This window comes from Vulpes lagopus, chromosome 6 (assembly GCF_018345385.1).
Source record: "Vulpes lagopus strain Blue_001 chromosome 6, ASM1834538v1, whole genome shotgun sequence".
In the NCBI taxonomy this organism is placed as follows: Eukaryota; Metazoa; Chordata; class Mammalia; order Carnivora; family Canidae; genus Vulpes; species Vulpes lagopus.
This window is the reverse complement of record NC_054829.1, coordinates 24,028,957-24,054,062: the sequence shown is the minus strand read 5'-3', so window position 1 is coordinate 24,054,062 and position 25,106 is coordinate 24,028,957. Positions and strand designations below refer to the sequence as shown.

The 25,106-nt window shown below is 48.4% G+C and overlaps 1 protein-coding gene across 3 annotated transcripts in view; it reads left to right on the top strand.

Moving 5' to 3' along the window:
- The window catches only part of ESRRB (estrogen related receptor beta), a 170,864-nt gene that overhangs the window by 120,823 nt on the left and 24,935 nt on the right, over positions 1-25,106 (top strand). For all 3 annotated transcript variants that reach the window (XM_041759804.1, XM_041759803.1, XM_041759805.1), the window contains exon 3: positions 10,335-10,451. In XM_041759804.1, coding sequence (XP_041615738.1) covers positions 10,335-10,451 — 117 coding nt within the window. The remainder of the gene's footprint in view (positions 1-10,334; positions 10,452-25,106) is intronic.

The following is a 25,106-nucleotide window of genomic DNA, read 5'->3' as shown; positions in this document are numbered from 1 at the left end:
CTGGCATTTCCTTTGGGAAGTCTTCTCCCACTTCCTCATATCTGACACCTCTCCTGGGTGCTCCTGTGAACCTTCTAGCAGCACATCTACAACACCACACCGTGTGGTTTTTGCTGACTTGACTGGTTCCCCAGGAGGATTGTAAGCTCCTAAGGAGTAGGGTTGCATTTACTTTGATTTGCTAAACCCCACATCCTCCAACAGTGCCTGGTGCGTAGGAAGTTCTCAGTGTGTCTGCATAGAAGGTAATCCCCAGAGTAATCCGGATCCAATGAGGACAAACTGAGGAAGTTTGGCCAATTTGCATATGCAAACTTGCGGGGATCCAGATAAACTAGTTAAACGTCTACTTAAAACAATGAGTTGATGTTAGTTGGATTCATATTTCGAATCACCTATGTAAAACATCACGTTTTTTTTTGAAAAACTTTTTCCTCTCACATTTTGCAAAGCGAGGTTTATCCAACTTTTCACATGGACCTTGGACTAAAGTGTCTTTGCCTTTCCTAGGGCCACTTTTTGAGTCACTTAACACAGTTTTTCAGAGTGTGCTTTCTTTACTTCCGTCCTCCTTACTGGAAATTTTATGAGTATATATGTGCTGCTGTCCCTAAAACTTTCACTTTGAGCTGAGAGTACAGTTCCTAGACCATTAAGATGGTTCTTTTTTAATTTGTGTTGATTTACAATAATGATTTTCACGATGTATTAGGTGCCCTATTGCTTTTGGCACTCAGCATTTGTAATCGTGAGGTCATATTCCCTGGGAATAACCACATTGATGTAAAATTTCTTTGCCCCCTTGTTCTGGATTCAGTCAGATGACTCGCAGTGATTGAGGTCTCCTTGGGGACAGTGGGGCTTCCATCATGATGGTCAGTCAATATAAAGCAGTGCTGCACAGAGCACCTCTGTTAGGAGATGTCACAAAGTCTGGGATATTAAGCAATTTCGTTTCTAAAGGACAATGCTGGTGGGGGGCGGGGGGGACACACACCTGCCTTACCTCAGAGCTTACGAAGCAGCTATTCAGTTCTGTGTTGAATATTTATTGAGTCCCAACCACAGTGCTGGGAGCAAGGGCCCCTGCCCAGCAGGGCTGATGTCCTGGGGAAAGGCAGACAGACAATAGGATGGCAGATAACGAAGCATCATGACACAGTTGAGAGATATGTTGTGAATGAGCAGAGCCAAGGATGAGACCAAAGGTGGTGGAGAAAGGGATCTCATTTAGACAGAGGATTTAGGAAAGGCTGTGCCGAGAAGATGACTTTCAAGGTAAGGCAAAGCATGCGGGAAGAACCTTGGGGCCAGCAGTCCAGGCAGAGGAAACAGCTGGTGTGCTTCAGGACCTGAAAGAGGGCAGAGTGGTTGGTGTGAGGGAGGGCAGTCCAGGGGAGGAGATGGGGCTGGGGAGGCTGGGGAGGACGCAGGGGACAAGCGGGGGTGGCATGGGGAATGCTGCACTCGGACTTTCTTCTAGATGGAGTGGAAGCCATTGATGAATAGATGAACACACTGCTGTGGGGAGGGTAAAACCACCCTGCATTCTCCTACATCCTCAGGGCATGTGGCCAACTTAGCAGGTCACCGAGAGGCCCTTAGAGCAGCTCCTTGCTCTGTGACTTCAGATGAGAGCAACTAAGAGAGAAGGCCTGGCAGGCAGGCAGGCAGGCGCTGCTTCTGCTCACCAGGGGCCCAGATGCAGGCTTGGAAGGAAACTCCCCCAGGAAGGGGGCAGGGAGATGATTGATGGGTTATCCTGCCTTGGACTGCCTCCAGGCCTTTTGTCCTGGAGAATGAGGCTGGGGATCCCAGGGGACCCAAGACAAGGGGGCTGCAGAGACAGAGCCAGGAGAGAGTGGGAGTCAGGAGCGGGTTGCTGTCCCAGCCCTGCCCCTGACCAGCCCCCTGACCTTGGGCAGGGACTTGCGTCCTCTGGTCTGTCTCCCCATCTGTACGAAGAGTCAATTAAATGTGCAGACGGCCCTGGGGCAGTGAAAGGAAAAGCAAGTCACAGTTCCTCTTTTCAGAGACACAGCCAGAGTGCAGGTCAGGTGAGACGGAGCCCAGTCAGGGCAGGGATGGCATCTGGAAGGCCAGGCAAGCAGGAATGAAAGGTGAACGTGGCTGGCAGAGAGAGCAGCAGGAGCGGGGGGGGGGGGGGGGGGGTGCAGGAGAGGGGGCTGGTTCAGGGATGGGGGGCTCAGTGGCAGAGGACGGACTGGGAAAGCAGCACGAGGCTGGATGTCACCAGGGCTTTGTGGGCTTTGTGAAAGAAGAGTATATAGGGTATTTGAGGGCTGTTTTATCTGGCTTAGGTTCCCAACTTGATGATTCCTTTCTTGATCAACTTGGCCAAGTTACTTATTTTTCTGGGCCTTAATTTCCCCGTCAATGAAATGAGACTAAAGGGGCTGATAAACAGTTTCTGCTGTTGGGATCCAGTTCTTGCAGTTTGCAGAAAACAAATGAGTCCTGCATGTAAAGTTTTCAGTGTAGTGCCTGGTATATGATAACCAACCCATGATAACCCTTAAATGCATTTTGTTTTTGCTATTTATGCTCTGCAACAGGAAGCCACTAAAGAGATTTTTGAACAGGGGATTAATCCCATCTTCTTTTAGTGAGGTGATTCTGGCAAGATAATTCAGGGAAGATGGTCTGGAAGTGGGAGCATCTAGGGACAGGCAGTCCGGTCAGGAGGTGATTTTCATAGTTAAGAGATCTGGGTAATAACCATCCATCTGGAGGTGTTCAAGCCAACAGTGGCAGGAGGGCTAACAGGAGAAGTAAGGCCAGAGAAACTTTTGGAAGTGGATTTTATATTAATCCACTAATCTCAATCCGCTGGATTGAGACTGACCCTTAGGTTTCAAATTTAGGCTGTTAGGGGGTTGGTAAGGTTACTGGAGGCAAGGAAACCTAGAAAGAAGAATTTTCCTGGTGGTACTAAGGCTGGCTGGGAGCATGGGGTTGGTTGGGGTCAGGGACAAAGTTTGGGACATATTGAGTTTGCTCAGTTCACAGGCCTTACTTACCCAGGAGAGTTGGAAATTGGGGTCTAGAGCTCTAAGAGAATAATCTGAGTGAGGTTTGGGATCTAATGAGATCTAGGCAGTGGTTCTTAGAAGTGCGGTCCCCAGACCAGAAGCACCTGGGAGCTAGTTGGAAATGCAAATTTCTAGCCCCACCTAGGCCTCTAATCTGAGACTGGGGGGGCAGGGCCCAGCCTTCTGATGTCTCATGCCCTCAGGGAGAGCTTATTTTAGAGAAAGTTCTTCTGAAGGAGGGGCAGAGGGTGGGGAACAACAGGAGGAGCTGGTGAAAGGAAGGGAAGTAAGAGCCTTGGAAGAAGACCCGGCAGTCCCATCTTGCATGAGTTCCAACACACACATTACCCCCCCAACCCCAACATCTCTGATTTGGGCAGAGTGCTGGTCACTCCATGTGGCCGCCCCTGCCCTCATGTGCACATCAAAACTTGCAGAAAAGCGGTGGTGACCTGGGAGGACCACCCCCCACACCCTGTCCCCCGTCACTGACAACAATGGACATTCCTCAGAAGCACAGCGTGGTGGGCTTCCTTGTTAGCAGAGACCATGATTCTGTGGAAAACCACAAAAACAATGACTTTGATCAAAGATGAATCTGGAGTTACACTCAGAGAAGTGTTCAATTTGTTGTTCTTTTATTTCCTCTTCCATGTATGCTTAGGAAAACGGTAAGATCAAATCTCTATCTCAGTAAAGCTCAAAGAGATCTTTTAATAAGGAAATAAATGAAAATGATAGTGGCGAGGAAGCACAGTCCAGTTGACGGGCACATTTCCTTTTTTTGATGCTACATAAAATAATGGTGCAGTCTTACCATGCAGAGCCCCGCAGAGTCAATGTGATGAGCAGAGAAGTGATCAGAGACCTTGCAAGAGTCCCTGCAGAGGGAGGGGGGATGAACTCTAACAGCAGAGTTTTAAGAGCTAGGTGTCCTCTGCCTCTGCTTCGGGCGGGGTGGCTGGGGGTGGGGAGGACCTGGAGCAGGCGATTGCATTTGACAACTGACTGAATAGTCAGATAGTCTAGAATAGTCAGTCTAGAATAGTCTAGAATTCACTGCTGAATTCTAGAGTTTTCCAGGTGTAGGTTCTTGCTTTCAGTTTGTTTGCTTTTTTTTAAAATTATTATTATTTTCTTTCTTTCTTTCTTTCTTTCTTTCTTTCTTTCTTTCTTTCTTTCTTTCTTTCTTTCTTTTTCTTTCTCTCTTTCTTTTTCTCTCTTTCTCTTTCTTTCTTTCTTTCTTTCTTTCTTTCTTTCTTTCTTTCTTTCTTTTTCTTTCTTCTTTTTAATTGAGAGAGAGCACAAGCAGGGGTAGGGGCAGAGGGAAAAGTAGAATCTCTGCTGAGCAGGAGAACCCAGCGTGGGGGACCTGATCCCAGGTCCTTGGAATCATGATGGGAGCTGAAGGCAGATGCTTAACCAACTGAGCCACCCAGGTGTCCATCAGTTTATTTGCTTTGATCAACATATGTTTTCAGGCACTGGGCACTATACTTGAGATAGAAAAATGAAGGATCCCGACAGCTTGTATCCATAAACACATAGAAAGAGGACAACACCTAGAATCCTGATTCTGAAACACTCAGTGGGTTGCTTTAAGGGGAGGGTGGTGGCTGTGGCCTTGGGGGGCAGGGCCTCTTGCAAGATCTCCGGATCATTTCTCTTGTATACCTACCAGGGACAGAAGGGAGGATGGTGTCTGAGCTGAGATCCGAGCTGGTGGGGTGTTTCAGGTGGAGGCAAGTAGGAGAGGGAACTGAGGGCCCAGGTTGAGGAGGTTAGGATGGACAGGTCAGAGTTGGCCAGATCTTGAAAAGTCTGGTTGGCTTTGCCCTGGAGTTAGATTTCATTCTTTACATAATAAGGAGCAGTTGGACAATTTCTTAAACTTAATTTCTAAGTTAATTTTTAACTTTTATCAAACTAATGTGTGCACACAGTTTTAAAAAGTATAATAGAAGTGTAAATCTCATAATGAAAAGTAACAGTCCCTGGCCCTTCATATTGTCTTTCCTTCCCTCATGATCCAGAGTTATCCCTTTAAGAAAAATTTTCTTCTAGCATTTGTCGTCATAGTTATGAATATGATTTTACAGCTCCGTTTACTGAGTTGGTCATTTTGGCATTATTTCTTGACTTCCTGTTACGGACAATGAAGAATTAGTCCCAATTACACAACCCATCCCAACCACACACACATTTCCCATCTTTCCATTGTCTGAATATGGTTGCATCACAATTTTTGGTTAAATCTCTTTGCCTATTAGTTCCTCCTCCACTTGTCCTTGACTCTTCTCCCAGGTTAGATCACCTTTCTTCTGGATCCTACCTTTTCCTCTTTCTGCTTCTACTATTTTGTGTGGAGCAGGTGCTGGAAAGGCACGAGGAAAGTAAAACTGTTGACGTCTTGGAAGTGTGGAAATGTCTTTACTCATTCCTTCAACCCACACGTGAGATTTATATCTTGGCTTGGTATAAAATTCTGGCTGGAAGTAATTTCCCCCATATGACACCCTGCTGCTTTTCTTAGTTTCTGGTCCTGCCCTCAAGAAGCTTAAGTCGTCCTCTAGCAACTGACTGTATATTGAGATCTTACTCTTGCACACACGGTTCTCAGTGCTGGGGAAACTTCAGTGAACAGAGCAGATAAGAAACAAGATGAATAAATGAAGTCAGGTGATGAGTGCTAAGAAGAAAAAAGTGGCAATGCACACAAAGGGTGTGTGTGTTTCTTTTGGGCCTTTTTTTCCCTTGTGGTTTCAGATATGGTGACCAGTCTTATTCTCGATCTTCTATATTTGACTTGTTTTTTACTTTCTGAAAAATTTTAGAATCTTTTCTTTCTATGCCCTCTTGGATCGAAATTTTATGATATAGTCTGTGTTGTATTTTTTTTTTATTTCATATTTTTGTTTTGTGAGCATCGAAGAGTTGCCTCATGCAGTTTTAAGAAATAATCCAGACAGATCCCATACTCCTTACACCCAGTTTCCCCCGAAGTTAACATCTTTTTCAGGTATTACCAGTTGTACGTTCTGTGTGTGTGTTTAGTTCTTTGCAATTCTATGCAATTTTCTCACTCTATGGACACAATCAGATAGAGCTGCATGTACCTAGGATTCCTGGCTTTGCCCTATTATACCATAGCCACCTCCCTCTCTCTCTCCCTTCCCTGACCTTTGGCAGCTATTAATTTCTTCTCCACCTCTACAATTTTATCCAGGGCTTTTTTCATTCATTCTTTGGGGCTTTTATCTTTTGTCTGGAAACTCATACTCTTCAAGTCTTAGAAATTTCCACCACTCCCCTCCTACCTCTCTTCTTTGATATCTGCCCTTGTGACAACTTCGTCTTACCCTTTCTCTTTTAAAAACTTCCGATGATTGGATACTGAGCTTCTAGGATCTCTCTGATTGTTATGTCTTCTCTAGCCTGTTGTCTATTTCTTGGTTGTTTGTTCTGTTCTAGAGTAGCTCCTCAGCTCCTGAATCTTTTGTGGCTTTCATATTTTTAATTTCTATGAGCTCCATTTTATACATTTTTTTCCTTTTTATTGCATGCTGTTCTTGTTTCATGAATGCAGTGGGCTTTTTTTCCTTCTCAGGTTGATAGTATGCTGATCATTGCTTTGTGAGCCTTGTTGCTACTTTATTGCTTTGTCCTGGTTTCTTCTCACACCCTTTTCCCTCATTTATTTGTTTTGTTTAGTCTTTCAGATTGAAGACTTTTTTTTTTTTTAAATATATATATTGGTAATTCTTGGCTTCTGTCTTAAATACAAATAGGGATAAAAAGCATAGAAGGAGCATTCCCTTGGTTTATATTTATCTGCTGGTCTTCTCTCTGATGCTGTACAGTCTCCCCAATAAGAACTCTATTGAAAAAAAAAGAAAAACAACTCTATAAATTCCTCTCTTCAGGTGGGAGTGCTACCGACTGCTAGAATTCTGGGAGTGGGCCTGGGGTGGGCTGGGTGGTCTCATTGTTCAGTCATCCTGTTTTCAGCTTTAGCTTCCCCTCTGCTCACAGCAGAGTCTAGATTCTTGAGTCCAGAACTTAACTTGCTCATGTTAAGCTGGCTTCTCTTGGATGGGTCGTGGAGGACTCCTTGGTGGCCACATGGAATGGTAGCTAAGTATTCTCTACATACAGATTACCAGCAAATTTCCCTGTATTCAGCCCCACACTCCATTACATCTTCCTCTGTATCTTGAGCCTTTCATGCCTGAGGCTTTCTGAGGTTCTGTAGTACAAATGTCATGTCTTCTAGACCTCCAGCCTCTTTGGTTACTTTTATTTGTTTGTTTCGTTTTGTTTTGTTTTTATATATATAGAGAGAGTACATGGTGGGAAGAGAGATGAGGGAGAGAGGGAGAGAGAGAGAATCTCGGGTAGGCTCCATGCTCAGCACAGAGCCTGACTCAGGGCTCAACACCAGGACCCCAAGATCACACAACCTGAGCCGAAATCAAGAGTTGGACACTCAACCTCCTGAGCCACCCAGGCACTCCTGGATACTTTGATTTTTTTCTTCATCCATTCTTCTGCAACAGTTCTCACTGTCATGCTGCCATTCAGTGTGCTGTGATGGAGGAGTTTTGCACAGGAAGGTTATTAGCGTCACTCCAGGGGCGGTGTGGGTGCTACACTGAACAGAGGCTAGTGCATAGACGAGAGGCAAGAGGCCCTGAGTGTGGGGTCTAGCTGTGGTCAGAGGGGATGGAGGGGTGAAAAATAAACTGAATAGGATGAGAAGGACCTTCGGACTGGTAGGGAAGGATTCCGGATGCCACCTCCATTTCTGACCTAAGGCGGTGGGGTGGCTTAGTGGTCGTTCTGCTGAGACAAGGGACATGGTGAGAGGAGCATGTTGGGTGAAGATAGGTTCAGTGGAGGAAGTGTGAGGAACCCAGTGGACACATCCAGCAGGCAGAGGGAGACGGGTGCAGAGCACTGGCAGTGCCTCTTGCTGCTGATCCTTACCAAACAGGTGCTAGCGAGGGCTGGTGGCACGAATGAGCTCATCCAGCTGGCGGGTGAGGAGGAGGGAAGGGTGTGGAGTTGATGGGCCACATGGGGAAGACAGAGTCTATGTCCCCCAGAGGTGAAATAGATAGGGGAGTGGAACCAGGTGACTGCCATCCTCGCCCTTACACCACAGAGACCTAAAGCAGTGGCCATTCAGGCCTGGATGCTGGCCAGCAGCCTCTGACACATGCATCCCCCAGGAGCCCTCTGAGCCCCCCTGGTGCCACCCGTGAGCCCCGGGAGAGGATTGCCCACTGCCTGCAGCTGCCAGGGACAGCTGATGGGGATGCCCTTGGGCTTTCCTTCTGGGGCACAGCATCAAAGAGGGCTGCTGGTGGGGATTTCCCCTCTACCTTGAGGTCAGAGGTCATGCAGAAGTCCAGGTCAGGTCCTGGGTATTCCTGCCTCCCTGCCACACTACAGGGGCAGGTGCGCCAACTCTGAGGACACTGGTGCTGATGTGTTTAAATGTCAGTGAGTGGCCAGCCTCACGTCTGACACCTAGAAAAGGCTTACCCCAGAGACTTTTGCTGAATTGACCCTGACCGACAGGCCTGGATGTCAAAGTAAGAAGAGTTGCCTCCATCCCTTGCTTCCATCCCCCACGCTGACCTCACTGAGCCCTTTATGTGCTTTCCGTCCCAGTATCACACAACTTTAGAAGATGGGAATGTGCCGGGCCCATTTTACAGATGAGGAAATGGACCCAGAGAGGTTTAGGTGACTTTGCCTGAAGTAACATCTGCCTGTGTCTCTGCAGGGCACACTCCTGTGTTAGAACCCTGAATGTATGCTAGCCATTGGCTGTGTCCTTGTCCTATGAGAGCCCACCTCCAAACCTGCCTCACTGCAGCTGGTGGCAAGTGTGTGTGTGTGCACCCCAGACGCCCCTCCCTGCTCCTGAGCCCTCCTAGACTGCCCTCCAGAGACCACAGGAATTCTGATGAATTAATCTCATCACTTTATCGAGGAGGCACTTATAGAAATTACAAGGCAAGGCCACCAGCCTGGCTTTGCTGGCAGCTAGCCGCTTGGGCCATAAAACAAATTGAAAGGAACAAAAATAAATAAATAAAATTAGAATTCTCTCTCTCTCTCTCTCTCTCTCTCTCTCTCTCACACACACACACACACACACACACACACACGAGGTCAAGAACATTGCTCGGGTTCTTGTTGTTAACGCTCAGTCCCCTTGTCCTGGGAGGGCACCGGTGCCAAATTGACAGACATTTATTGACCTGCTCGAGCGACAACCCCGCAAAACCTGGGACCCATCTTCCTTCAAGGGATGACAGGCTGGCTGTGCAGCCGAGACCAGTGAAGGTGAAGGGCTGGCAGCATGCAAGTGGCCTCCCAAGGCAGCGTGAGTTACCTTGCCAGGTGAACGCGGCCCGCAGCGGGCCCTGTGAGCTCACTGCACAGTGGTTCAGAGGCAGACTCGAGCCAGACCATCTGGGTTCAAGTCCTTGCTCTGCCTCTTCCTGGGCTCTGCTCACCTCTCTCAACTCTAAGATGGAGAAAAAAAGATGTTCCCCTTCAGAGTTGAAGAGTGCTTTACAATGTATATGTATTTTTTTAAATTAATCTCTGTGCCCAATGTGAGGCCTGAACTCACCACCCTGAGATCAAGAGCCCGTGCTGTACCAACTGAGCTAGCCAGGCACCCCAGGGCTTTTATATAATTGTTAAAGCAATTTTATAACCATGATCTTGCTAATCTTTCATTTTGGAGACGTCACACTGCTTTGCAGATGAGGCAACTAAGATTTAGGGAAAGTAAAATGATTTCAAGATCAACAGGCTGGAGAGGGCTGAGCCTCTAGTGGGGTGTGGAGCACAGGCCCAGGGCCATGTGGGGCCAGAGCTTCTGAGAGGCTTTTCCCATGGCTTGGGACCCCAGGCTGGAGGAAGGGCTTAGAATGACCAACATTCTGGTCAGTGCAGGGGGTGTTCTCTGCCTGGGATAAAATGCCAGCTCAGTGGTGTCTTCAAAGCTGAGGGTGACCATTCCTCAGAACTGTGGCTGCCCTGGCCCACTCAGACTGCTGGGACTGGGATCTCTGTATTGGAGAGAGTTGGAAGCATTTTGACAAGTGCCTCAGAGCACCTACTTGGAGAGGCACTGCCCTATGGGAAGCTTGGGATGAGGGGCAGTTGTGGGTCTGGCCGGTTAATCCCCATCCAGCCTCTGGTTGGCGGTGGGGGCCCTGGACACCACCTGGCAACCCTGTCTGTGTCTGGTTACAGGGAACATCGAGTACAGCTGCCCAGCCACCAACGAGTGTGAGATCACAAAACGGAGACGCAAGTCATGCCAGGCCTGCCGCTTCATGAAATGCCTCAAAGTGGGGATGCTGAAGGAAGGTAAGAGGCCTGCATACCCATGCTGTGCTCTGACTGGGGGTCTCAGGGTCCTGTGTTCCTGTCCCCAGGGCAGCGCAGACCCTGGAAGTCTCTGCACACATCCCAGGTGAGGACCCTGCTCACATACACCCTGCACACGGGTTTACAGTGGCCTTAGAGCTCCACTCCTAAGGGAGACATGGGGCGTCAGGAAGGCAGGTCTTAGACATTCCCCATTGAGGATCCTTTGGGAAACCCTGACCCCACTTGGACCCTAGAAAGCTATCTTGGCCTCCCAGGGAAGGCCCTCCTCTTGGGTGGGACGAGGCCCCGGTTCAGATGCTGTTTGAGATGCTGCTCTACCTCGCAGCGGAGCCCAGAGTTTGGAAGTACAAGAAGCAGAGACATTAAGGGCCAGAATGACACGTAATGTCCTCTTCACCTGAGCAGAGCAGCCGTGCTCTCCTGCACATGGGCAGGACACCACTGTCACCTTGTGGAGGTTTTCCGCCTGCCATGTTCCCCGCCACCTTATCCTCTCACTTTCCTGTCTCCTCCTCCTCTACGGCTGTCAGCCGGCCAGCCTGGAGGCACAGGCCTCGGGTTCTGAGGGTAGGACACACCCAGATTTCAAAGACTTGTTAGGATGATAAAAAGTATAGTAGTGAAATAGTGTAATCATTATTTTAAAAAACTGATTGCATGTTAAGGTGATAATATTCTGGATGTAGTGCGGTAAACAAAACATGATGATATTAAGATCACCTGCTTCTGTTTTGCCTTCTTTAAAGTGGCTACTTGCAAATTTAAAATGATAACGTGGCTCTCATTATATGGACCTCGCTGCTCTGGGGCTCCTCTTCATCACCTTCCCTGTTGATCTGCTCAGATGGGTGACCCTCCTTCAAGACCATTTTGGGGGATGGGTAGTGTGTGTGTGTGTGTGTGTGTATTTCTCCCCTGCCCCAGCTTTCGAGGGAGCTGGTGGAGGTTCTTTCATATCAATCATATCTTTTATGATTCTGGGCCCCAGGATCCTTCCAGAAGTGAAAGGAGGCAGGAAAAGAAAAGGGGTGTGTGCTGATGATCACATAATGGGGAAGGGCTGGGAGAGAAAGGGAAGAAGCCAGTTTGGAATGTAGTCCCTCACTGAGAGGGAGGCTTCTGGAAGTCCGGCCCAGCCTTTGAGGGCCCCAGAGCACTCCTCCCACTGTCCTCTCCTTGCATCCCCTGGAGAAAAGAAGGCACGAATTTAAGATAAGATGCTTTGTCAGTAGAACAACTTGGACCTAGTTGTTGAAATCAGAAACCCCCTCCCCCAGTTCCCATCACCACCCCCCTGAGCCCAGCCCCGCCCAGTGTGTGCACTTCTAAAGCAGAAGGTCCTGAAGCAGCCTCAACTACCCCCGTATCATATAGATGTTGGCCTTTCAACTGCATTTCTCATTAGCCGCATCATTTACCACATCATTTACCGCCTTTGAGATGGTGAACCCACTGAGCTGTTAGAAACACGCCAGCTGCTTCATGGGTATGTGTGTGGGGGGTCAACTGAGGAACAGTCCTCTTTCTAGGAAAAAAAAAAAAAACAGGCTTTCTTAGACCTGCCAAAAGATTGTGCATTAGTTCATTTTGATTCTACATGATTTTGGTCTTATCCTGGTTGTAGGGTGTGACTCCAACTAGTGGCTGACCTGGGTCCACTGACTCCTACACCAGGCTCATTCTGCTTCCCCAGAGTATCCTGGGGTGCACAGAGAAGGAAACTGAGGCATAAGAACCTTAGCAGTCCGCTTTAGTGCTGACTTCCTCTTACATGCCCTGCTGGAAACCAACTAAAGGGTGTCTAGGTCTTAGAGATGCTCCCCACTCCTCAGTCCTGCCACCTTGTCCTGGGAAGCTGGGTGTGAGGGCGCCGGGTCAGGCTGGGGGCAGCTGTCCAGTGGCCTTTTCCTGGTTGGGGTTTGTGGCCTCTCTTTGCTTACTTCAGAGCATCTGAGGATCTTAGAGCAGAAGGGAGCTGCCGTGCTACCAATATGCTCCTGAGTTTGAAGGATGACAGAGTTGAGTCTGCAGGGTTGGGGTTCGAGGCCACTTTCACCCTCGGCCCCCTGCTGGTTTGTGGTTCGTGGGGAGCTGGGCCCAGAGCCTGGAGCTTTCGCATGCTCTGTGCTGTGTCTGCCCCAAGCCCAGGTCACTCCACCCTCAGCCCAGGATTGTGAGCTGGAGAGCTGGGGAGGCAGAAGGAGAGTTGAGGACATGGGAGGACCACCACTTGACATCCCTGATGGTTTCTAAGGACAGCGTCTAAGGAAGACTCTCCTCAGGGACTACCCAGTGCTGGGAAGAGAGTGCAGGTGCCTCCTGGAGGCCCCCCAAAACGGGGGAATGATGAGGGGGGCCCATTGATGGCAGAGAAGTGTGTGGCCAAGGGCACAGTGATGGCAAATGCAGCTAGGTACCCGGCAGGCCACTTCTGAGAAGCGAAGTAGATGCTGTGTGTCCCAGGACTCTGTGAGGGAGAGCTAGGGGTGTCTCAGAGGAGCTCTGCCTCCAGTGGGCCCCAACCTCGGCCTCCCTCTGCTCTAAACAGCCCTGTAGTTGGCCCAGGACCGGGATGTGGGAAAGGGTTGAGACTATTGGCAGGAGCGGAGCAGGTGTGCTGAGGTAACCCAGCCTGGAGAGGCCCTTTCTGGAGCTCAGCCTGGAGGAGGAGGCGGCAGTCACCAGAACCCGCCCTGGTACTGGCAGTTCCAAATCCGGAGGGGGCAGGATGACACAAAGGCGCCGAGCGTGGACAAAGCCCAGCGGTTCCATTTCGGTTCTGTCCCCTGCAGGGCTGAGCCTTGGCGAGATCCTGCCATCAGAAGATCCACGGGGACCAGCCCCCCTAGGAGGAGCTTGCCTCATTGAGGAGCCTGGGTCCCTGCCAGGCAGGGACTCTTGGCAGCTGCCCTGGCTTCTGCTTTTGTTCAGTTGTCCCTCCACCACTTGGTGAGCAGGAGCCCAGGCCCCTGGGACAGGTGCGGGCTCCCTGCCCCCCTGCCTCCTTCTGCCTTCCCTCAGACTGACCTGACTCCAGGCTTCCCGGGAGCTGCTCCTCCTCCTTAAGGTTCCACAGTGGGGGCCTCACATGGGGGAACCGGGGACTGGGGTCCTGGGGCCCTTCCTCTGTGCAGGGGTGCGGGGTGGTGGGAGGCTGGAGAAAGGATGTGAATGCCTGCTCCCCTTCCTCCGCATCCCACCTACGCATCCGAAGGCTGTTTCCAACCTTCTGCCCAGCAGCCCTAGAGGTCTCTTAACAGTTTTGCTTTTCTCAAGTAAAACAGCTTGAGGGACTGCTTCATGATTCGGCGGGGGGGGGGGTGGGGGGCAGCCACTACGGGGTGGCAGGGGGATGTCTGGTCCTGTGGCTTCCTTTGGCTCAGCCTCTTCCTTTTATTTATTTATTTATTTATTTATTTATTTATTTATTTATTTCTGGTGTTCGATTTGCCAACATATAGAATAACACCCAGTGCTCATCCCGTCAAGTGCCCCCCTCAGTGCCTGTCACCCAGTCACCCCCACCCCCCGCCCACCTCCCCTTCCATCACCCCTTGTTCGTTTCCCAGAATTAGGAGTCTCTCATGTTCTGTCTCCCCCTCTGATATTTCCCACTCATTTTTTTCTCCTTTCCTCTTTATTCCCTTTCACTATATTTTATATTCCCCAAATGAATGAGACCATATAATGTTTGTCCTTCTCCGATTGACTTCTTTCACTCAGCATAATGACCTCCAGTTCCTGGAAGCAAATAGTGGGTATAAGTCGTTTCTAATGGCTGAGTAATATTCCATTGTATACATCAGCCTCTTCCTTGGGGCTGCCATAGGCTCTGGAATCATCGGCTGAGCCATGTAGGCAATGCCCAAAGGTCTGCCCACTTTAAGCAAATCCAGTGTGTGAAAGTCTTTACTTTCAGGGAGGGGAAAAAAAGTGATTTTTCGCATCATAAAAAATTGAATACAAGATCCACACGTGGTTGGGAGTTGATGCCCGGGCCCTGCCCCCGGCCCTGAGCGGGGCTCGCTGTGCGTGCTACTTCTCCCTTTCGCTCCTGGGCCTCTACCCTTCACCGGAACAGCAGGGGTGTTGAAACCTGCTCTCCCCATCAGCGGGTCAAGGTGGGGACCAGATGGAACACGACTTGGTGAAATCCAGTGTGGGATTGCTTCAGGATGTCACCTCTGTGGGCGCGTTATTCCAGTATTTGATTCAAAGGCAGTCCGGTTGGCACTGAGCTTTTTTAGCAGCCCACCCACTGCGGTGGGCGGGGCGTACTGGCCGCCCTGGTGTTCCTCCTGGATTCCCTGGTGGGCACCTCAGAGGTGGTATCCGACTTGAGCTGGCCCCCTGTGTGGGGTCTAACGTCAGGATGAGCATCTCCCTTGGGACAACCGTGGAGAAGCTCTGCCTTGATAGGGGGGCTTCCAGGCCTGGCTAGGGCCTTGGCCTGACAGCCCCCGAGTGGAAGAGCCTGGAAAACCATGTGCTGCATTCCTCAGGGAGCCCCCATGCCTCGGCACAGCTCTGAGCTTTCAGCAGCTCTCTAGAAGGCTCGTCCTGCTGCGAGCTTCGCCTTCCCTTCAGCTCCCCTCACCTCACATCACCTGCCTCGGGCCGGCGGCCTCCCTGTCCCGCTCCATTTCCTCCTCCCCTCGGCCCCTGCCTGCCTTTCCCCAAGTGTTTTCTAAAAGATATTTGATTTCAGTGAAAGCTGGGCCGACATCCATGCAATATGCTCTCACTGTCTTTGTGCTTGTTGGGCGGGCGGAGGGCTCCTCCGGGGATTCTGGGTAATTGGGTTAGTGGCCAGCTCATGTCAGGAAATTAAAAGGAGGCTCCGATCAGGTTCCCGCTGCATGGGATTTAATGGCTTTGTATTTATAGACTATTCTGCCTCTAGCCCCTGCCAGAAATACCCCTTTTCTGGCCCTGCGAAGGAAGAAAGAGGATGAGAGATGACTTGCCTTTAAAAATTCTTTTTCTTTTCCAAAATACATTAGTGTTCTGAAACAAACCAACTCTCCGGCACTTCAGAGAATAGTTTTGAACTAGAGCCCAAGAACACTGGTGTATATTTGTAACCCTCACCCCCATCCCCGCCCTGCTGCACCACGTTCCATCTTACACGCGTGCGCTCGCACTGATGCACACACATGCGCACGTGCGCATATGCACTCAAGTCTGACAGCCCACGGGAGCGTCCCATGTGGCCTGAAGCCTCGGGGCCACTCAGGCATGATGACCCGATGACCTTTGGTGGGGGAGATGTTGACTGCATGAAGTCATAGGGGATGATCTTGTCTGTGCCGAATCCTTATCACTGTTCATGCAGGACTTTGAGTGTGCCAAAGCATGACCCTATGGTCATATAGACCCAGCAGGACCCCAGCGTCACCACTGATCACCTCCTCGGGTACTTTACTTAAGCCTCTCTAAGCCCCGTTTTCCTCCTCTGTAACATGGGAATCCTATTCATAGCCATTTCCATCTTGCTCCCCCTCTTCAGGGAAAGTCCTGGAGTTGTGCCACAAAGTAGGGTGTCAGCCATTGATTTGAGATAGATATTCTTCATCATGTTATGTAATTGATTTTCTTCCGTGATCCAGAAGGCAATGTTGAAGCTCCCAGAGCCTCTCTCCCCAATCCTTGGCCAATGACTTCACTTTACATTTTCTTGAACAAATTAAAAATAGTCAAGTGGGGGAGTTTCTTACTCACCTGTTATTGAAGCCATAAACCTACCTGTTGCTTCCTGTCTTCACCCCTGTTGGAGATTTCTCTGCTCCCGTCAAAAGCCAGTCTCTCCACCTGTGCTCTCTCTTTCTTCCTCAGGGACTTCAGTCCTGTAGTATCCTGTAGCATCATTTCTGCTTCCAGCATCATCAAATGCTTCGTCACTCCTGGATCATTTTCTTTTTATTTTATTTTATTTTATTTTTTTAAGATTTTATTTATTTATTCATGAGAGACACAGAGACAGAGAGAGAGGCAGAGGGAGAAGCAGGCTCCATCCAGGGAGCCTGACGTGGGACTCAATCCCGGGTTTCCAGGATCACACCCTGGGCTGAAGGCAGCGCTAAACCGCTGAGCCACCCAGTCTGCCCCTGGATCATTTTCATTAGCAGACAAACATACTTCTATTCTCCCCTTATAAAAACATTTTATAACATTTTATAAACATATTTATTTATTTATTTATTTATTTATTTAAAACAAAATATTTAAATAAAAAAACCCACAACTGTATTTTGACCTTTTGCCTTCATCTACCTACTGCTACCTTACCCTGGTCCCCTTTCCAACAAAAGTTCCCCTAAGAGTTGATAGCATTTATTATATCCATTTTCTTACCCCATCCATTTTAAAAACAAAAGAAAATGGGAAGCCTGTGTGGTACAGTGGTTGAGCGTCTGCCTTTGGCTCAGGGCCATGATCCTGGTCCCGGGATCGAGTCTCACATTGGGCTCCCTGCATGGAGTGTGCTTCTCCCTCTGCCTGTGTCTCTGCCTCTCTCTGTGTGTCTCTCATGAATAAATAAAATCTTTTTAAACAAATAAATAAATACGGAACACCCAAAAACTTCCTTTAAAAGTAAACGTTGAGTAGATCCAGAAAAATAGTTATAGTTAGGTGAAGGCTAAGCTTCTTTAAAAAAGAAACTCCCTTGGGGATCCCTGGGTGGCGCAGCGGTTTGGCGCCTGCCTTTGGCCCAGGGCGCGATCCTGGAGACCCGGGATCGAATCCCACGTCGGGCTCCCAGTGCATGGAGCCTGCTTCTCCCTCTGCCTATGTCTCTGCCTCTCTCTCTCTCTGTGACTATCATAAATAAATAAAAGTTAACAAAAAAAAAATAAAAAAAATAAAAGATTTAAAAAAAAAAAAAAAAAAAAAAAAAAGAAACTCCCTTCCCCTCTCAAAACAAACAAATGAAAACCAGAAGCTTAAGCAGGATAGAAATGTGGTCCTCTCTCCTCTCTCAATGTAACAGTCCAGAAGTCAAAGGTGATCCAGGACTGGTTGGCAGCTTGGCCAGCCTTAGCAGGTGGACCCAGTTATCATCATCTTTCAGGCAGCCAGAAGGAAGCCTAGCCCAGCCAGCTCGTTGGAAGGATGGGACCCAGCTCGTTAGAAGGATGGGACCCAGAAGTGGCACATGTTCCTTCCATTCACAGCCCATGGATGGAACCTGGTCGTGTGGCCATGCCTCTCCGAGGAAGTCTGGGGATTGTAGTCTGGAGTTGGATGGGAGGCCATGGGAAAAGGGGAATAAATGATGTATTTCGGTGGGCAAGCACTGTTACATGCCAAAAATATACGTAAAGTGAATATTTCTGAGATGAATGCTCTTGCCGTGTGGTGCTGTAATTCAGGCATGTTCATTGCTGGATAGCAGGAGGCAGCCAGAGAATATTAATATTTTAGGCTTTGAGAGCCAGAGGGCCTCGGCTGCAGCTGCCCAACTCTGCCACTGTTGTGGTGCGAAAGCAGCCACAGACCATGTAGAAATGAATGAATAGCGGTGTGTTCCGACGAACAGGCAAAGCACCGGGTTTGGCTCAAAGACCTTAGTTTGCAAACCCCTGCACTCTGGTATCACTGGATGAGCTCCGGAGAGTTTGTTCTTCCTTCCTACTGCTGAGGAAGCAGGGCCGCACACATCCTGGAGTCCCGGTGTCCATGCCTAAGGGATTTCAGGCCTGCGGGAGAAGTGCCAGGTATGTGCATCTTCAGCTTTCCGAGGTGATAGGAAACTATTTTTGATTTGGTTGTACCGACCTATTACTTGTGTTCAAACATTCTGGTTGCTCCATATCCTCACCAATGCTTTTTAGGTTTTGCTTGTGTGCGTAAAGTGGTGTCGTCTTATTGCTTTAATATGTATTCTCTCCATTGTCAGAGAGAACGTGGCCACTTGGGATTCCTTTTCTGTGAGATGCTTGTCTGAGCCTTTTCCCTGTTTTTCTACTTTACTTTTTTCTCATGGGTTGTGGAATTCTTTATATATTCTGGTCATTTTGTTAGTTGTTTTTCAGTTGTTGGTGTTGTAAAAAGCTCCCCACTGGCTTTCTTCTCTTGGCAGAGCTTTGATGGTCAAACGTTGGTAATTTTTTTATTTAAAGATTTGCAAGGGAGCAGGGGAGGGTAAGGGTGGGAGGGGGAGAGGAGGGGCAGACCCCCCCCCCCAGGTCTCCATCCCAGGAACCCCAGGGTCATGACCTGAGCCAAAGGCAGACGCTTAACTGACTGAGCCAGCCAGGCACCCCAGAAGTTAGTAATTTCAATAAATTGAATTTATCAATCTTTTCCTTTATGGTTTGCACTTTTATGTTATTAAAAAAGTTATTTTCCTAGCCTGCTTTTGTAAAGATGCTTTCCTCATGGGGCGCCTGAGCGGCTCAGTTGGTTAAGCCATTGCCTGAGGTCATGGTCTCTGGGTCCTGGGATCGAGCCCTGTGTACAACTCCCTGCTCAGCTGGGAGTCTGCTTCTCTCTCTCTCCCTGTATTCTCTCTCTCAAATAAAAGATCTTTAAAAAGGCGATAAAAATGCTTTCCTCATGTGCCTTACTCTTTAGGTCTCTGATCCTGCTGGAATCTATTTTTGAGTACAATGAGCTTGTCCCCCGTCATGCCCCAGCCCCCCACCCCCCCCAGCCCTGAGCCTGCACGCTGCAACCTGCAGCCCCTGGGTCGCCAAATCGGGTACTCCTCTCTCTTCCCTCACTCAGCCTCTCAGCGATATTCCAAACAGCTGGCCAGCCTCCTTGTGCCCTTTTCTCTTGGCTTCTCTGATACCCTGCTGGCCAGGTTTCCCCCTTACCTCTCTCACCGTGCTCTTTATCAAGTCTTCTTCGCAAACGTGTCTTTTTCCTGCTCTTCACGTGTTGCTGTTATGTGACTTGGAACTGGGCTCTTCACTCTCCATCTTAGACCTCTAGTTCCAGCTCATTCTGTCCATTCCAGATACCAGTGTCTAACTGCCCTGCTGGCACCTCCACTTGGGTGCCTTAGGATGCATCACATTCTCCACACATCTAGAGGGTGCCTCCAACTGTGCCCCACCCCTCCCCTGCCACTCTAGCCTTCCCGTCTCAGGAATGGCACCCCTGTTTACTCTGCGCTCAAGCAAAATCTAGAAGTCATCCTGGACTCCTTCTGAGTCAATATCAAAAATGTGTATCAGGATCCTCCTACATTTCTTCATCTCCATGGCCGTGAACTCTGGTTCTGGGAAGCACCATCTTCTTCCCAGACCTTCGCAACAGCTTCATAATTGGACTTCTGATTCCAGTTCCTATTTAATCTAATTTCCACAGCAGTCAGAGTGATCTTTTTAAAACACTCATATGATTCTGTCACTTGGCTTCATAGTATTCGATGGCTTTCTGTTGTACTTAGTACGGAATCTGAGCACTCTACTCTGGTCTTCAAGACCCCGTGTGATCCAGCAGCCCCCTCCCTACCTTTTCAGTGTCATCTGGTCCCATTCCTCTCCTGCCCCCTCACTCCTGCTCACTTTTGCTCCAGTCTCACTGGTTTACTTTTGATCCTTAAACATGACAGACTCTTTTCTATCCTAGGAGCTTTGGCTCTCCCCGTGGCTGGCTCCTCATCCTTGAAGCCCTAACTTAAATGTCATCTCAGAAAGACCTCTCTTCCCACTTCCTTTCTTATCATATCCCTTTGTTTGCTTCTTCACTGAACTTCTCTCAGCTTGAAATTATTTATTCAGTTGTTTGTTTGCATGCTTATTTACTGTGACAGCCTCTAACCCAATTGTTATTGATTAAGAGTTTCATGAATTCTGGTGAAAATCCCGTGGAAATTCTATCATAGAACACGCACAAGAACTTGCACATAAAATTTTGCAGTTTTAGGGGCTACACAGAACCCCTGAAGCCCACCTAATAGGTTCCCGAAGTCAGATTAAGATCTGTTACTACAGAATCAAAGTTTTATTTATTTATTTTTTTTTATTTTATTTTTTTTCTTTTTTTTTAGAATCAAAGTTTTAGAGGTACAAAGAACCTGAGAAATATTTCAGGCTTCTGGATGGTAAATTGCCTTTATTTGGACCATCAGCTGTAGAGTAGGGAATGGCTGCTTAGATACAGGATCCAAAGGCTTACGCTCAGTTGGGATCAGTAGGCAAGAGTGCTGTAAGCGATTAGCAATGTCTGCCACAGACTAGAATGGGAGGCAGGCCTCATTCGTGAGTTTAATTTGCCCAAGGCCGCACTGCTAGTAAATAATAGCTGAGTGGTAGCTAGTCTCCTGGATTACATGAGGATTCCTTTAAGAAGCCCATTCCAACTCAGTGTAGATGGTTTAGCCTATAGCTTTTCCTCAAAGGGGAGAAGAGAGGAAGGGAAAGGAAGGGGAGACTGGGCCTGAATAGCTTTCCCCTATTAGCGTGCACAATGTAGGATGGAGACTTCTTGGCAGCTGGGAATGCAGGGACAACCCAGGCTTGCCGAAATGTCCTTGAGCACGTGATGGCCTAAGTGAGAAGGGTCCAGAGAAGAGAGCAGCTGATGGATACTCTAACAGACAACAGGACAGGAACTCATCACTCAGGACCACTGTACCCACCCAGGAGCCATTGGCACAAGCCCCAGAATATAAGGTTTATCCACTCGCAAGGCTCTCTCTCTTCACCATTATGATACAGCACCAGGGTTAGAGGCAGCCCCAAATAGCCATCCTGTCCTAGGCAGGAAGTTGAACTCTCCTGTCATCCAGATTCCCCCACAGGACAAGTCACTAAAGGACAAGCCCTGCACATGCAGGGGGTACTTAGGCATTCTGTTGTGCTGGGACACCCATCAGCATGCCCACATGACTTGCAGCCTCTTGGTACCCACATCACCTTCTGGGTGGTTTCCTCTTTCTAGAGATGAGTCAGCTGTAATTTGGTAGAACTTACCAACAGAGTCAACCCGAGTCCCCAAGGAAGAACACCGGTGAGATAAAGTACTGAGTAAAACAGGTTTAGTAAGTGCTCCCCAGACCTGGCAAGTAGTCAGAATCACTGGAGGAACATTGAAAAGTTATCCATTCCTGGACATCACCCCATACCTACTGACTCAGAACCTCAAAGCAGCAAGTACTCAAAGTCTGTGTCATTCAGAGGCTTTCCATGGCATGCCAGTGATCCCAGAGACTGGTGGTCTCAAGTTCCAAGAAGAGGAGATAGGACTCGGAAGTCAAGGTTCAGATCCACCCTCTGATGTTTCCTGGCTGTGTGTCCCTGAGCAAGTTTCCTGTCCTTTCTGAGCTTCAGTTTTCACAGGAGAATAATAACAATCCTGTATTCTCTCTCCCTCCATATTCTTATGTGGAACTAATGAGATAGAGAAATCGCTTTGTCAACTGTGAAGCACCGCACAGATGTGAGCCTGCTCACATCATTCATAAACCAGGGACATTGAATTGAGGAGGAGCAGGGTGAGAGGGTGGGGTCTGTGGGTGAGGCAAAGGGAAGGGTCCTGACCGTGGAGACTTTGCAATGTCAGGAGGGATCCTGCCCTTAGACGCAGGCAGCAGCTCTGCAGAGGAGGCTGGGGGAGGACACAGCTCCCGAGGCCTTTCCCTCTCTAGCCTTGTCTGGATATTTCCTGTGGGAAGAGAAATGTGACAGGAGCAGCACTTGGGCCAGGCTCTGGGCCAGGTGCAGGGCCACGCTCTTCAGAGCCCTAGCTGGGTATTTTTAGTGCCTGGGTAGAAAAGAAAGAAACTTGAACTGCCCCGGCCACAGTGCCCCTGCACACTTGGCTATTTTTACTTCTGAAAGACTGGGATCTTGTCCAGCTTAGGGAGGGAAAATGAAGAAAGGAGGGAGGTGGAGGGAAGCAGGAATTATTTTACTTCCATTAAGAAAAAAAGTCAGAAGCCTGACCTTATCCAGTTGGCAAGTGGACATCTGATCCAGGATGTGTCATTTGCTACCTCTGGACACAGACGTACCACGGGGGGCTGGAGAGGTTAACTGATAGGCGTGGGTGGAGACAGAGGTTTGGGGAGCCTGGCACCCCTCCTTCCAGGGATTTTCTGCCCCCAGAGTGGCCCTGCTGCTTCTCTAATATTTCCTGTGTGGGAAGTGGGATGCACTCAGATGGAGGGCACCTCCCTGTGATGAGCCTGGCATGGGCTGGGGGCCACACCGCTGCAGCCACAGCAGAGCCTCTGTCCCAGGTGTCAGATGGAGGCAGCGCTCCGCCCTGTGAGCATGTTCCAGAAAGAAGCTATGTGCTCCTGGGCACAATGCTCAACCTCTCTGAGCCGTTGTTCCTTAAGAATTTTTTTTTTTAATTGTATCGGACTCACGTAGTTTTAACTAAGGGGATGTGTCTCTCTCTTCTAAGAAGCAGGCTATCAGTTTCCTGCCAGACCCTACCACCTTCCATAGGCAGATGAACGGAAAGAAGTTACTATTAAGCACCTACTGTGTACTAGGCACTTGGCTGCTTGCACACATTTTATGTTATTTATTTCCACCACCTGAGAAAGGTGAAGTATTTTTAAGAGTTTTAATAGCTTGGCTGAGATACAGTTCACCTGCTTAAAGTGCCCAGTTCAATGGTTTCAGGTATGTCATGTTATCAATCTTTTTAATTGTGGCAAAATATCTATAACAAAGCTGACCATTGTGAAGACCATCTATAAGTGTACAATTCAGCGGCACTAAAGCACATTGACAGTGATTCTGGTTCTCAAGCACCTTCGTCATCCCAATCAGAAACCCTGTACTCATGAAACAAAAGTGACCCCTATTCTCTACCCTCCTACCGCTGGTAACCTCCAATCTACCCTCTCTCTATTCAAGATATTTCTTATAAATGGAATCATACAATATCTCTCCTTTTATATCTGGCTTCTTTCACGGAGTGTAATATTTTCAAGGTTGGTCCATGCAGGCTGGTCAGAATGTCATCCATTTTCGTGGCTGGATAATATTCCATTATGTATGGATACACCACATGTTTATCCTTTCATCTGTCAACAAACAGTTGGTTTGCTTCCGCCTTTTGGCTCTTGTGAGTATTACTGCCATGAGCATTAAAATACAAATACTTGTTAGAGTTCCTGATTTCAGTTCTTTTGGGATGTACCTAGGAATGAAATTGCTGCACCAGGTGATAGATGGTTGATAATCCTGTTTAGCTTTTTGAGGAATTGCCAACCTGTTTTCTACAACAGCTGCACCATTTTATATTTCCACAAATAGCTGATAGTTTTTTAAATTAATCTTTTTATTTTTGAGGTAATTGGGAGATGCACATGTAGTTGTTAAGAAATAATACACAGAGATCCCATGTGCCCTTTACCCAGTTTCTCCCAATGGTAGCATCTTGCAAAACTTGCACAGTATCATAGCCAGGATGTTGATAGTGATACGGTCAGAATAGAGAAGAGTATTTTTAATCATAATAATATTAACTGACACTTTCTGGTGCCATTTACAGTATTTCAAGTGCTTTGCACGTACTAACTCATCCAGCCCTCACAACGAGCCAAGGCACATACTATTGTTTTCATACAAGTGCAGGAATCAGGGCACAGAAAGGTGAGGAAACTTGCTCAAGGTCACTCATGTACTAAGAGGTAGAGTCAGGGAAGACATCCAGGTCTGACCCTGAGGCTAGTGCTTCTCTCTTCTGCTTTGGAGGCACATACCTCTCTGGGCATCCACACAGTTGATACCCACAGAACAAACACAGTCCCCAGATGAGCCTGGCAAGCCACAGCCAGGAGGGCCGTGGGTCTTTGCTTTCAGTCCTTTGTGATGGAGCATCTCAGCATGGACTTGGCTACTCCTCCTGTTCACATTGCCTTTTCCCCCGTTCCTGGCAAGGCTGACCAAGCACATATCACCTCCCCACTGTCCTGGTCAGGGCTGGGAAGGAACAGAGGTCCCCTCACAGGGACACCAAAGAGGACTTCATGAAGGAACTATTCACAGAAGGGTGGGTGAGAACCAGTCAGAAGTGGTGATGTACCCCAGGACTAGCAACAGTGGGGAACTTTTAACAACTGCCAGCCTGCAGAAACCTGGCAGGAATTGCCCCAGCAAGCAGGTGAGAACTATAACCGTTCTCAGAGGTCAAAGTCAGCCTTCATCCCTACCTGTGTGGTCTCGGCAAGTTACTCAGCCTCTCGTAGCTTCAATTTCTCCATTCTGTAAAACGGGCTCATAGAATCTCCCTCGTAGGGATGTGGCAATCCCTGGGTGAAATAACATATGTACAATTCTTAGAGCAGAGGCTGGTACCAAGGAACAGCTGGGCAGTAGTTGTGAACTTCTCCTTATATGCGTTCGTGTCTACAAGATTTAGGGGTGTTATCATGTTGGTCTAGGACCCTGGGCTCAACCACAGGACCCAGTCTGCACAAGAACATGGATTCCAGAGATTACCAATCTTTTGTATTCTTAGCAAATTTATGAATACTTAAATTTTGGCCTGCACATGTTCAGGGATTCACAGTATTGAACGTTGATTAAAACAAAGGATATGTATTTATCACAGTACTTAGAGGTCTGAAATACTTCTCACGAAAGTACTATTAATGCTTTTAAATTCAAGAAGTATCAATGAGGTGATATAATCTAATAATCCCAGACAGTGATT